The sequence below is a fragment of the Vidua macroura genome, chromosome 5, assembly GCF_024509145.1.
Source record: "Vidua macroura isolate BioBank_ID:100142 chromosome 5, ASM2450914v1, whole genome shotgun sequence".
Lineage (NCBI taxonomy): Eukaryota > Metazoa > Chordata > Aves > Passeriformes > Viduidae > Vidua > Vidua macroura.
In genome coordinates, this window is record NC_071575.1 from 16,744,166 (window position 1) to 16,758,381 (window position 14,216).

The 14,216-nt window shown below is 43.4% G+C and overlaps 2 protein-coding genes across 2 annotated transcripts in view; one reads left to right on the forward strand and one right to left on the reverse strand.

Moving 5' to 3' along the window:
- Positions 1 to 7,514, forward strand: part of UTP20 (UTP20 small subunit processome component) — a 63,486-nt gene extending 55,972 nt beyond the window's left edge. Inside the window, exons 54-62 of the mRNA XM_053979070.1 lie at positions 204 to 386; positions 1,242 to 1,373; positions 2,516 to 2,648; positions 3,709 to 3,908; positions 4,262 to 4,333; positions 4,699 to 4,965; positions 5,652 to 5,778; positions 6,615 to 6,760; positions 7,113 to 7,514. Coding sequence (XP_053835045.1) covers positions 204 to 386; positions 1,242 to 1,373; positions 2,516 to 2,648; positions 3,709 to 3,908; positions 4,262 to 4,333; positions 4,699 to 4,965; positions 5,652 to 5,778; positions 6,615 to 6,760; positions 7,113 to 7,268 — 1,416 coding nt within the window. The 3' untranslated portion in view covers positions 7,269 to 7,514. The remainder of the gene's footprint in view (positions 1 to 203; positions 387 to 1,241; positions 1,374 to 2,515; positions 2,649 to 3,708; positions 3,909 to 4,261; positions 4,334 to 4,698; positions 4,966 to 5,651; positions 5,779 to 6,614; positions 6,761 to 7,112) is intronic.
- A 435-nt stretch (positions 7,515 to 7,949) lies between these two features.
- On the reverse strand, positions 7,950 to 14,186 carry ARL1 (ADP ribosylation factor like GTPase 1). The gene is made up of 6 exons (XM_053979072.1): positions 13,902 to 14,186; positions 11,953 to 12,090; positions 10,538 to 10,619; positions 9,391 to 9,502; positions 8,514 to 8,692; positions 7,950 to 8,327 (listed from the first exon to the last, which is right to left on the reverse strand). Exons 1-6 carry the CDS (start codon positions 13,903 to 13,905, stop codon positions 8,297 to 8,299), a joined length of 546 nt encoding a protein of 181 aa, XP_053835047.1. The 5' UTR covers positions 13,906 to 14,186; the 3' UTR covers positions 7,950 to 8,296.
- Between the last annotated feature and the right edge of the window lie 30 nt (positions 14,187 to 14,216).

Consider the following 14,216-nt stretch of genomic DNA (forward strand, 5'->3'; position numbering starts at 1 on the left):
CAGAGTGGGGCTGGGGCTGCTGTACATTCCCTCTATGCTCCAACAACAGGGTCATCCCATTTTAGCAGTTCAGCTGCCTTGACATGAAGGCCACTCAAGGCTAACAGTGCTCCTGAATATAGTGCAGCAAATACCCCTCTTTTTCTCTTTAAATGCTGGAAGCTCCTTGTGTGTTTGTGGTTGATAATGTTGTTTCTTTGTAGGATCTCCTGCACAAATACTGTGGGCTGTTTTTTCTCTCTCTTTGTATGATGATGATAAATGATGACTCAGCCAAATGCAAAAAGATGGCAGCTTTGACATGCAAATCTCTTCTCCGTAAGATCAGCAGTGAAAAACAAGATCTGATGTTTTCGCTGGTCACAGAGTGGTTTCACAGCAAAAAGGTACTCTTTGGTCTTTTCACTGACCAGATCTGAACTCTGTTGGAGGGCTGGGTAAGATTAAGGCAAGTGAGAGATTGCTAGTACCAGATCTGGTGGGTTGGTGAATTAGTTGTTCCTGATTTAGAGAGCAAGAAATGGTACAGCTTCATCAAGCTGCACAAATATAGGGACCCGCTGATGCTTTAGGTCAAACTACAGACTTCCCAGCTGCATTTTGTGGCTTTCTAATAGTTTCACTCTTGGCTCAGGTATTTCACAGTGTAGTCTTTGCTCAGGTTAGAGGTTTGAGCAAATTCCTTAAAGCTCTTCTGATCCCAGCATTTTATGCTGACTTTATCTCAGACATGCTTCATTCTGTTGCTGGCAACTGGAAGGCAGCAAACCTGGTCTTCGAGATTTGCTATCTTGTGCTTGGGTGATAAGCTGTCCTCTAGCTGAACCCAAGTTTTCTTCCTCTACACTAGTAGAGGGAGTACACTATTCTTCATGTTTTCCATCCCAGTATGTTCAGTTTTGGTTTGTAACTGCAAGCTGCCTGTTGCATTGTGAAGAGTTGCAAAGTAGCTCCCAGATCTCTGCACTTGTGAACTGGGCTGGAAAAGGCCTTCTGGCATTCAGTTTTAGGGTGCATTCCCAGGGATAACTTGTGCTGCCGGGTGCTTTTATACCTCGCTGGCAGCATTTCCTTTTTCAATATACTCTGAAAACCAGCTTCTCTTAAGGTGCTGTTGCTACAGGCAGAAAGTAAGGGTTGCTACCAGCTCCTGCACTTGGGAGCTGCAAGATTTGATTGTAAGAGTTAATTTTTTGGTTGTTTTTTTGTTTTGTTTTGTTTTGGTTTTTTTTTTGTGTTAGAGCTCACACAGGAGGTTGGCTGCCCAGGCATGTGGTTTGTTTGTTGAAGTGGACGGAGTAATGTTTGAACGGCGGCTTGCAGCAGTCCTCACTTTGATTGAAAAAGAAATCAATCCAAGTAAATTTGAAAATGTAAGTAATTTTTCTCCACGCATGAAGCTCGAGGAAAGAGAATTAAGAAAATGGGAAAAGGGAAGAAATGTAGGAGAGATTTAACAGTTGAATTTACTGTTCAAGACTGAGGAAAGACACAAAACACACACATCTGTTTTGAATAGGACCTCACTGACCTAGAACCATATTTTTTTGCCTGTAAGCCCAAATTTGATGTTATATGTCACAGCACAAGGGGAAAAGAAACTTTGCAAAGCCACCTGGCCTGAGCCTGCAACCATACAGTGTAACCAGCAGATATATTGCTCCTTGCAATGTGGGAAACGTGTCTGCTAGCTGCAGAGATTTGTGTAAACATCGCATATCAGGAGCGCCTGGAGTGTGACTGTCTGCTTTGTCCACTGTTATCTACAGATTTAACTTTCAAATGGGTTCCCTTCCTGTACTTTAAGACCATGGTTTTGTTGCATGGAAAATCTTTTTAGTGCACTTGATTAACTCAGAATAACAAGGCTGCCTCAGATTCTGCTTGGCATGTGATCATCCCAAAGGGATCCCAGTCACTCTGCTTGGGTAGTGGCCATGAATGTTACTTATGTTCAGCATGCTGCCCTTGCAAAAGAGAGAAAAGAATCTCTGGATCTGTAAATTGGCAAGAGATGAAAATAAAGTACCTGCAGTGAGGAGAAATTTGGTGTAATCACAGCCTGTGCTGTGACACGTACTGACAACTGACATCAAGCCAGCTGGTGGTTGCAGGCAGGGTGAGGCCCACAGGCAGCACACAGTGTCCTGACAACGGGGGGCTTCCCAGGTGATACAGGCAAATCTGCACTCGGCTGGGCTCCAATGATGAGAATCAAATCCACACAAATACATGCACAGACATCATGTGTGTAATTGCTTGCATGTAGAAACCCAGCAGTTTGTTACAGTAATGTCTGTATGAAAAACAAGAAGAATGATTCGAATACTATCTCCTGCAGAGATTGTCTCCAGAGGAAATGCTTCAGTGGAGGTGCTTCTGTTCTCTTTATATTGGGAATTGGGAGGATTCAGTCTTCTAGTTTTTTGAATGGTTGATATGAAATTTATGTAGCAAGGATTAATCAGCACTGTCCTCAGGTTCTCATAAGTATCTTTCTTGCTGATTTTATTAGATAAATGAAGAAGAAGAGGAGAGGGCTGCAGATAGGCTTCTATTCAGCTTTCTTGTGCTGGTAAAAAAGCTAATCACAGAGTGCAACTTGATTCAGTTAACCAAGAACAGTGATGTTGTGAGCAGTATCTGGGGTAAGTATCATTCAGGAATTATTACAGCTGTGTTACAAGAAAAATTCTTTGTGTGCCTTGTGGTTTTTCACACCCTAGCATAAAAAACTGAACTTTATTATACGAGGTTTCCATTCTGCAAAATGCTAACAGACAGCAGTTACTGGGCAATAAAAGAGAAGTTGCTAATGGAAAAGGTTACATGGTTGATGAAAACAACACACCCTTTGTCTCAGTTGCTGGGAAGTACTTTCTATTACCCCTAGAGTAAATAGTGGGAAACTATTGCATGTTTCACCATCATTAAATTCTCTTGGATGAAAACACTGAGCTCTCCTGAGATGATGAGATTTCCTTGATCATACATACCAGCCAGAAAATGATGACACATGGTAATAGTGCTCTAAAAATTCTGTGTCTGTCAGGATGTGAAGACCTGGAAGTTACTTGATTCAAGTAATTTCCCTTTGTGTGAGATAATACAATATGAGGCTGGTTTTTTTGCTATTTTGTTGCCCTTATTTTAACTGCTTCATTTGCTGCAATCAGCAGCTGATGTGGCTGGTTAGTGGCTTTGAAGAGTCCAGCCTACCAGGTGCCTTTAGTGAGATAGCAGAAAACCATTGTTATCCTGGATTTTGGTGATGGGCAGCTTTACAGGGGTAAGACAGGAGGGCAGCTCCATTTCTTCTCTGAAGCATCCTTAGCCTCTCTCCAGGGGTTTGATTTGACCATCAGCAGCAGGGCCAGCTGACACAAGTCTCACAGCAGCCAGTCCCCAGACATCATGGGCAGGTGAGCTGTGGCACTGAGTCCCTGAGGGGACCATAGTTGTTGCAGAGACATGACTTGCCTGATCACTGTGGAGACATTTAGCTGCCTGTAGGTTTTTGCTGCTCTCTGCTTTGGCTGGATTGAGTTGCTAGAAAGTCTTTTATTACGTTCTGAGCAGATGAACACAGTTCATTTAATTCACCTTTTTATTGCAGCATATGCTGTGGTAGTTGTTGGGAGTGACCTGGTTCTATTTTTGCTCTCAATGGACCATGTCCTTTGCTGAAAGAGGTTTTCTTTTCCCTAGATCATGTCCAGTCTCACCTGTGGTATCCTCATAGCTGGGTCTGGCTGACAGCCACTGAGATCTTTGGTTTGTTGTTTGCATTTTATAAGCCAGAAGATCTTGTCAACAAATGGAAGGAAAGAAAGTCAGGGAAGAGAAAAAAGACACCAGCAGAGCTGTCTGCATCCATAGTCTTCTTGACTGCTGAACTGGACAAAAAGGTAATGATGTCTGTACTACTCCTTCACTCTGCTCATGCCCATTCCCTGACTGGGACATAAAAATAGTTCATAGTTTGGCATGCATGTTTCTCGTTTAGTCACTTGTCTGCTGTCTAATCCTCATCACTTAAAGCATTTGAGGAGGTGTCTCTGCTGCTGGGAGGGGGCTTCTCTGGGGTCTTTTCTCAGCGGCACAAAAACATCCTTCCAGATTGTAAGATGTAGGCAGAAGTTAAGTTGATCCTTTGGTCTCCCCTGGGAACTCCCTTTGGGGACTGCAAAATACTGCTTTGAGTCTCTGCTACCAGCTCCCTTCAGTGGAATCATTCCTTTCTCCTTTTTCATTTCCCCAGATGAAGGAACTTGCATTTGCATTCTGCCATCAACTGCAGTCCAAGTTCCTGGATGTGTCTCTGAGTGAGCAGGTAAGGACAGGAGCCTGTCTGGGGCTGCAGGAGGGCACAGAGCAGGCCCTGGCACGTGAGGGATATTGTGTCCTAGGAGGTGGCTCAGGGCATATACACAGTTCAGGGCTCGCTGCTCTCTGCTCAGGGCATCTGAGCAACTGTGAGCCTCTTGGGAGCCCAGAAAGTCCCCACTGTGGTGTCAGCCTACTGAGGGGTGGCAGGGACAGGAAGGGGGAGCACTGTGCAGGGCAGGACTGGGGTCTCTTCCATTGCAGACTTCTGGGTCAGCAAGTTCCTCTGTCAGATCAAGTCTTGGCTCTTACATGCCCTGCTGCTTACAAAAGCAACCCAAAGTGACTGACTCCTCTGTTTCCACACTTCAGGTTATAAAGAATTTACTTTTTGTGGCCAAAGTTGTTTACTTGCTAGCCCCTGCCTCAGAAGAAGGTAAAGAAGCAGATGGAGAACTCAGGGGTGAAGTGGAAGAGCAGGAGGTCTCAGAGGATGAGAGAGATACTTCTGCTCAAGGAGAGGAAGAAAGAGAGGACACACAAGAGAAAGGCCAGCCAGCCACACTGCTATGGTTAATGAAGAAGCTCTCTGTCATGGTGAAGAGAGAAGCAGCATATTCCCCTAAGGTCCCTTTAAAGGTAAGAACAGTTAGTCCCACTGCTTTTGATGAGGTGGGCACTTCTACAGGATAGTGTTGCTCTGGCTCTTTGCTTTCAGGGGACAAGGTGCAGAGGGTGCTGTGAGCTGGCACTCAAGCGAGGGTTAGTAGGTGCTGAAGAAACAAGCCTTTCATTTTGGGGTTCTCAGGAAAGGCTTGTGCCAGTCTGGTTCTTGCTAATGCTTCCAGCCTCCTGCGGGGTGGTGGAAGAGTGGTAAGCCCCAAGCACCAAGCTGAAGAGAACAGAGCAGTGTCTTTGAATGCCCAAGAGTGCTCATGCGGGCAGGGGAATGGCAGTATGGAGTAACTTGCTAGGACAAGGGAGGGGATGTGTGGGAGAGCATCACAAAAAGCACCGTGGTTCCCCATGGTGCTGAGTTAGCTTGAGCTTTTGTGTCTTCAGTTGCCTCAGTTGAGGACAGGGAGAACAAACCTGTTGTTCAAAATGTCAAAAGCTGCCAGCCCAGTCCCAGCTCACACAACAGGGGTTGTGTCTCTCTAAAGGCCTTGGATGCAGTAAGACCTTGAAACAGCAGTGAGTTTGTGACTCAGGTGTCTAAAACAACACCTGCTGTGTTGAACAGTGATACCTGGCCATAGAAGGTGTTCAGTTAGGAAGCTTGCTTCCAGCTTTCCTTACTTCATGTCCCATACACTTCTTTTCAGAGAAGCTGCATCTTTAAGTTCCTGGGAGCAATCTCAGTAGATCTGGGGCAAGACAGGATCAAGCCCTACCTTCCAACAATTCTCACTCCTCTGTACAGGGAGTTGAACAGCAACTATGCAGAGCAAGGTAAGGGATTTTCCCTCACAAAGAGGAATGTGCTTCACAGCTATGCTCCAGTACAAACACTACCTGCCATTCCTTTTGTCTGTTGAGGCATTGCTACTGTAATCAGTGAATTTCACTTGCTTGCTGTTTAACCAAAATACCGGGAAGGGAGGAGAGTGTATGTCAGCTGAAATAGAAACCTGCATGTTCAAAGACTGGAATGAAGTTAGGCATGCTCCTGTGTCCAAGTGGGTAAAGCTTGAGCATGTGGTGTAGTGGGAAAAGTGTAGTACTCAAGGGTGGGCTCATGGTGCCAAGATTTAGATAGTCCTTGCTGAGAGGAACTTGCAAGAACTGTTCCAGAGACTGAGGGAAGTATTTGCCCTGCTCTCAGTTTTCCCTTAGTACCTCTTTTTAGCCTTTTTTCACCCCCAGTATCTTTTTTTTCCCCAGTGATTGTAGTTAATATATATTTCCATTAAATAGTGATTCCAACAATTAAGCCAGCCCTTGTTTTGCTTACCAAGGATTCTGACTGGAATCATCTTTATTTCCAACAAAGCCTAATTCACTAGAAGCCTACTGGCTATATGTAGAAGGCCACTTGTAATTACCTTTGGGATGACTTCACCCTTCTAAAAATGTTTTTTGCTTCTCAGAAGCTTTTTTGTTTGTTTGTTTGCTGGTTGAAAAGCCACTCTCTGGGAAAGCTGGTGAAGCACCAGCAGATTTCACAGGCACCGGTTTGGACAAGGTTATCAGTGCAGCCATCCTTTATTAAAGAAAGAGGAATCCATTTTGTGCTCTTGGCTTTTGTTCCATATGCTGAAAAGATTAAGTCAATTTTGTTTTAACAGATCCAACACTAAAGAACCTTTCCCAAGAAATCATAGAACTTCTCAAGAAGTTAGTAGGGCTGGAGGCCTTTTCGCTGGCCTTTTCTTCTGTGCAAAAACAGGCCAACCAGAAGAGAGCAATGAGGAAAAAGCAGAGAGCTTTGCAGGTAAGATTCCACTTTCTCTTGAGTGAAAAAGAAATGGGGCTTCTCTAAAGGCTTGAGAGATGCCCAGGAAGGGGAGTTTGAGGAAGAACTTAATCTTTAATTAGGACAGTTTCATCAGTTCCTTTACAAAACTTGGAAGAAGCTGTCAATGACTGGCCTCTTGCACAGGTTCTGGTTGACAAGGGTAGTTTCCTGCTTACCTGAAGGGCAAAGCAGCCTGAACACCCTCAGTTTCAAGGACCCCAACACCTGGGTGTTGTCTTAGCAGCCACCAGTTTCTTAGGAAGTTCATGATTTTCACAGGGACTGCTGTTAGTTGTCAATGAACTAACAATGTACTGTTTTTCTTTAGACTGTAGCAAATCCTGACATTGCTGCAAGGAGGAAGCTGAAGAGACACAAGAATAAAGCAGAAACCAGGAAGAGAAAAATAGAATCTCTACGCCCTATGTACAAGGCCAAGCGACATCGAAGTAATGCACTAAAAGATTTGGCAATGGTGGAATGAAAAGGCTTTTCCTTCCTGGAGGATTAATTTATGAAAATAATGCTGAGTTAAAGAACTAATTACTGTTTTTAAAAGTACTTGCATATTTCAATTGTATTTATTAATATTTTTATGTCCTTTTTCATCAAGGATCTTAAATAAAAACCTCTAAATTTCTTCCAAGCCTGTATATTTACCAGAGCATGTACAGTTGAATGGGCAACAACTATGATATTTTGTATTAAATTTTACTTCATTTGTAAGAAATGGGTTCTGTGATGACTGCATTCCTGCCTGTGAACACACTGGTCCCAGAGAGACAAGTCTGGCTCCTGACTTTGATTTGGCCTTCAGTTTCTGCAGCTATACTGAGCTACTTACCTGTCACTTCTGGCTAAGATGAGAGTGCAGGAACAACAGCTCATGTAGGTGGAGGTTAAATTCAAGTTACTGCCCTGGCACATCAGGGCAGTAGCGCGTGCTGAAGACACTGGTTTTCCTTTCAGACACCCACTGAATGCCAGGTTGGCAACCAGAGGTGCACTACTTGTGCTCTCTTGCTGTACTTCACTGTAACAGTGTGTCTGCACTGAAGGTGCACCTCTGCAGGTGTTCAGCTGCGTGTCTGCTGGAACTGGCAGCACTTGGACTTGTTTCTGTAAAGCAAGCAGCCTCTAGCAAGCAACACACCACAACAACAAGTATAGCTGACAGTTCCAGATTTTATTAGTGTTCTATCTACACCAATATGCTGGCCACCAAAACCACCAAAGGAAGGGGGAATGACAAAAAAACCACCAACTTTCTCAGCTAGTAAGACTTTCATACAAATTAACATAAGTACATTCTTTAAACAAAAAGAAAGAAATTGAGTATCATAATGTACACATTCACTTATTTCAGTTTTACAATTGAAGAGAGGCATCCACATTACAGAAGTCAAATTCAAATCTGTTCTATTTACAAGAATCTGTGGCCTGAAAATACTTAACTGCAGAAAGGAGGATGCTGGCTATAGCTGACACTTCCTTGCACTGGTCAGTTTTGTATCACTGCCTGCTCTTCAAGGCTTCCACCAACCTAGGAAAAAGTGTAAGTCAGTTTACTGAAAAGTCATTTAAATTCTGCTGAAATACTTCCAGCATAAAAACAGTCAAAGTGGACTCTTTTACGTCAGACTATCTACAAATCCAGTCTTATTAAAAAAAAAACCCCGAATGTGTAAAATTAGGTATATGAATGAAGCATAACTAGACTGGTACTCACCATTCCATTGCTTCATCAAGCCCTGTGCCTTTAGTTGCAGAGGTTTTGAATATCTGCCATTTTCGGTCCTTCAAAGCTGGTAGACCAAGGGCATTTGCCATTTCTGTGGGAGTCATGGCCTGTTCCATGTCCTGTTTATTTGCAAACACCACCAAAATGGCTTTCTTCAGCTCTTCTTCCTAAAAAAAAAGTGAAAATCACGGAAGTTGTTGCAGAGACTTCTGCGGAATTTATTTAAGGAGAGAAAACCTATATAATGAAAAAACGGACATATAATAAAAAATAACTTCAGCAGCTCTCAATTTTTTTTTTTTTGCTGATTTCTGTTCTGTAGAAAATTCTTCAGTGAAAGAACGGTGTTTATTTTCAATTCCAGTATGATACCCTATAGAAGCAGTTTCAAAACATGGCCAGTCCAAGTTACAAAACAAGCTGCTAGCTGGATTTAACAAGGCACATTAAATGAGCTTGCAGGTATTTTGGGCAGCAAGGCAAGAAAGAGAAAGAAAGTGTTGCTCAACTCATCTTACTTCTATTACCTTGTTCTACATTTGTTCTTCAGCTTCAAAACATTGTAGGATACTAATTACTGTCAATCCTTCAGGGCTTGATCTTGCCACACTGCAGTACTGAGCAGCTGTCCATGGCAGGCAGGTAAATTTTCATATGACCACAAGGCTACATGAAATTAACTGTCCAGATAATGCTGCACAAACCCATGAAATACCCGCAGAGTATTCAGTGCCTTTTCAGTCAGAAGTGCTGCATGGGCAAGCTTCACTTGGTTCACTGAATCAAATGTCATATTTACTCAAAAAAGAAGTTTTAATTTCTCAATTTGTTTTACTGATAATGACTGTGATCCTTGTTTTCTTACCTCTAACATAGCAACAAGCTCTGATTTCGAAGTGCCAATTCTGTCTCGATCACAGCTGTCCACTACATAAATGACAGCGTCTGTGTTTGAATAGTAACACCGCCAGTAGGGCCTGCAGAGGAGAGGGAAGTTCCAGTCATATCATTTGCATGTTAGCAGTTCTTTTTAGCTAGATAATTAAAAACAGATCACCCAGAGGAAGTAAAAAACTGTCTCTGAGGTGAAAGGCCCCAGGAAGCAAGTAGAAGATTTCTTCAAGAGGCTACAAAAATGAACAGACAGTACAAATACTCTCTGAGACAGAACAAAAAAAAACAAGACAAAACAAACCAAAACCATCCAAAAAAAACTCATACCAAAAAACCCCAACCCAACACAAACAAATAAAGAAGCAACCTGAAAAACAGGGAAAGAACAGACATGCTGGGGACAGATTTATTTGGGAATCAGACTGCAGGACATCAGGTCCATAACCGAGGGACAGGAAAGCAAAAAAAGTTTAAAAGACATAGACATCTTCATAGACATCTGGTCACCAAAGAAGGGTCACCAGAGAAATCTCAAATGACTAATTAATACAGGCAAGTAATTAACAAGGACCAAAACAAACCACCTTTTTCAGAATTATTGTACTGAAACTAAATAGAGAAGGAACCTTTATCTCACTAACTGCACCTTCCTTACTAGCTAACTACACTGCACCTTGCTACTGAGCACTGAAAAAGGAATCACAAGGGGATCATACAGGGGGTCCTGTTAATGACTCATTACTAAACTTGTGAAGCTTGCTAAAAAATTACCATCTATACCTAAATCCAACTTCACTATTCTTAAGAATGCAAACCTAGGAAGTATCTTCTGGGTTTTTATCACCCCTTTCACTCTTTCTCAGAATGCTACTCAATTGCCTACTACACTAATAAATTTGTTTCTCAAAGCAAAACCAAATGCAAATGAAAACACTGGCTTGTTTTTTTTCCAATCTGTAGTGCATCACAGGTTTTACAAACTGAGTTCCATTAGATGAAAATGCTCTCCTGAGAATGGGCTTTTTAAACTTAAATAATTTTCAGAAATGCCTGCTGTGAGAATTCCAAGAACTTGGCACTTTTTATAGAAAGTTACTTGACTTTAAGAAATCTCTTACCTTATGCTTGTCTGTCCTCCTAAGTCCCAGACTTGAAATTTCAGATTCTTGTAGGTCACTGTCTCAACATTGAAGCCAATGGCTGAAACAAAGTTAAACAATTTTACTATTGGCGATTTTCCTATTTTTCTGAAGAATATCACAGCACTCAGTTTAAGATTTTCAGACCTGAAAATTCTGAGTAGTTGCATAATGAAGCTCATGCCTTTTGAAAAGCTACCCCAACAAACATGACTCAAAATAATGCAGAAATATTTCTTTTGAACTAATAAAACCACATTGTAAACATATTGCAGATATTTGTAACAAATGCTAAGGTTGTTAAAAAACAGTAGTGTGTCTGAAATCATCAAAAGAAAAAGAGCAAGGGTTAAAGAACTGGCCTGCTGTGATAACCAAGTACACAACTGACAGCAGGAGAGCACTAAGGAATGTGTCCTTCTGTCCACCCAAGGTCTGCACTCTTTTAAGAGACACAGCAGAACCAAAGCAAAACCAACTTCTCAGGAGAGGACTCAATGTCTTCCAATGTCTGGAAGATGGCAACAAGGCTGCAGTATCATGTATGTCATTCCTTGTCCTGCCAGCCCAGAGAAACACAGCCCAGGGAAGTGAACAGTGGGCACAGGCTGCTTAAAATTTATGGAGGCTGAAATAAGCAAAACCCTCAGGCAAAAAGATTATGCCCCAGCAAACTGCTGGCTTCTAAAAGGTAATAGAGTCCTGAGCAAAGTCAGATTCAGGAGGAACACAACAGACATGACAGGGACATAAAAAAGTCAAGCATCCCTTGTCCCTCATGTTACACAGAGTGATCATGGCCAGAAAACTTGGGCACACACACTGGGTGGGTGTGGCTGCCTGAATGCCAAGAAAAGTGGTAAAATCAGTTGCATTTTTTTAAAATAAGCATCATCTTCTCCCTTGAAACCTCACATTGAGTTTTGTTACATTTTCTACAGAATGTAAAGTTAAATTATCTGATTTCTTCTTCTCCATATTAAACAAAAGTGTTTATATAACCCTTGTCAAGAAAAAAAGGTATACCATCCTACATACAGCAACAATGACCTCTGAAGTTTACATAATAGTTATATTTGGAAACAAAAGAATTATACAGTCTACAAGTTATCATCTATTGAATGCTGACCTATCACGAATAGCCTGCGAAATCACGCTAACAATCTTGAGGTCAAACGCTTTTTGCATTTTGCAAGGCAGCATAAAATATTCTTTTGCAATAGTTTTATCCAAGAAAAGTTCTTAGATACAACAGTGCAAGGCTGCCACAACATAAGGTCCTTTTGTTTATGAAGGAGGCATGTAGTAAGTTCGGCTGGCAAAGTTTATGTGTCAGAGCTACAGGAAAATCACAGGCTCCAGGCAAATATTCTCCCTGTGGGCAGATCACTTACTTGGAATGGTGGTAACAACTTCTCCAACTTGTAACCTGTAGAGAATGGTTGTTTTTCCTGCTCCATCCAGCCCCAGGATGAGAATCCTCATCTCTCGAGTTCCAAACAAACTGGAAAAGATGGTGGAGAAAAAGCCCCCTACAAAAAACAGAAGAGAAAGACATTTCAATGTCAGCCAGCTCTCTGGAGGATACGTAAAGGCAAACACACCGACCTCATTTCTTACTGGCCTACAAGATGTTTCTCTCTGGACAAGTCCAGGTTGTTGCCCAGATGGCTGTGTGTGCTCAACAACATCATGTCCTCCTGGTTTATGTTGCCATTTTATGATTTTATGGTAGCTCATTCCAGCAAATCACACTGCAGCAGCATCAAATTTCACTGCAGTTACAATTTTATTTTTTCCTTTTCTCTCATTTGCCAAAATATGAGTCATCATCTTTTTGGCTTGTATCAGACTCTACGTTTTCAGTGCCAGAGACTATACAAGGACCAAAGAAGCCTGAAAGAATTCAGAATCAGAAGATGTCAATGGCCTTCCACAGGACCATCCACTTATTTTTTTCTTAAAATTAGGTATAAATCAGTAGGTACATATTAAATCAGTTCATTACAAACAGCAAAACTGCACCAAATCAAGTAGGTTAATGCTAAAGAGAAGTCTAGCAGCTGATCTTAAATGTCCTTCTTATTCTTTTTATCAAAACTGGCTTGCCCCATCATCTCATTTTTTCTCTAAATGCATGCAAAAGTACTTGTGGCCAGGCTAATATCTCATTTATGCCTACTAGATTTTTATTCAGAAAAAGAATACTGATGTTCTAAGCCAGTAACAATTTTTTCCCGAAGATTTTTATAACAAACATATCTAATGTTAAATCATAACTTTGTAAATACACTTAAAGCCTGCAAAAGGTAATGAAGCATCCAACGAGCCAGAATCACTGACAACACTGATAGATATATCAGAGACAAGAAGATTTGCAACCAAAATCTTACTGAAAGATGTTTGAATAAAAATTATTTCCTATGTTTGCCTGTCTAGGCATCTGCTTTTCCAGGGAAAGGAGGGAGCAAAGAACTTATACTTCAGAAGGAACTCAGACTGATAACAGGCTGCTTTATTTCTTCTAAGCCCATCCCACCACAGAAGCCATATATGCTACAGACCTGGAAAACAAGAAGGTTAAGGGACCATCAGTTGCCAGTCTGCACAGTGCTGCTCATGGCACCTCTTACTGCCAGACAGGCAAACAACCTTAAGAGAACTGAGCTGGAAAAAGGTATTTCAATAGAAACACAACTAGAAGGTTACCAGTAGTTGCATGGAGGACTAAAATGCAAAAATTCTTTCAGTCAGTAACTTTGCTTGCCGCCAGACACCTCTCACTCCCTCTTTTTATATGCTACTGTGTATGTTTTTCCCACACTAAAACACTGCTCAAATACCATCTGCAATAGGACAAGTTCACCTCAATCACTCAACCCTCAGATTCAGGGCCTCTCTGTAATATACCCTCTACTTCCTTTACTAGTCTGCAGGACCTGCTCCCCTAATCCGCTCCTTATCAGCAGCCCATTACAGACTTGATTCAGAGTTTAATTTTGCCAGGTGTCAGGAGTACAGAAGCCTGAGGATATGAGCGAACACACCCTCCCGCCGCTGCTCGGACGCCTCGCCATCGCAAGGCAGCTCCACGGCGGCCTCCGGGCGCTCCAGGGCCGGCTGCCCGGGAACCGGCCCACGGCCAGGGCCCGGCCTGGGGGCAGGTGGGCACCGCCCAAGCGCGGCCCTCAGCCTCGGCCTCTCGCCGCCGGCGGGCAGGAGACCATCCCTCCCCGCGGGAGAGCTCAACACCGACCCGTCCGCCCTCCCCGCCTCCACGGCCGCCGGGAAGGGTCGTGATGGACGGGGCCCCTCGGGCAGCCGCTTCCCGCTCGCTCCTCACCCATGTCGAGCCGCTCCGCCGGCGCTCCGGCCCGCCCCGCTCCGCTGCCCTCGCCGCGCTGGCCCTGCCGCTGCCGCCCGGCTCCACGTCGAACGCCGCGGCGAGTAAACAAAGCGCTCCGCGCCTGCCGCCGTTTCGACACACGGAGCCCGGCTGCGCCCCCGGCACGGAGAGAACGGTCCGGGAGCGGGACCCTCCCCGCGCCCTCCCTGGACACGCCCGGGCGGGAATCAGAGCGGGGATAAAGGTTTGGAGAATAAAACCGCGGCCCCGGGGCCAGCGCGTGACGAATCTGCGGCGGCGGGAGCGCGCGGC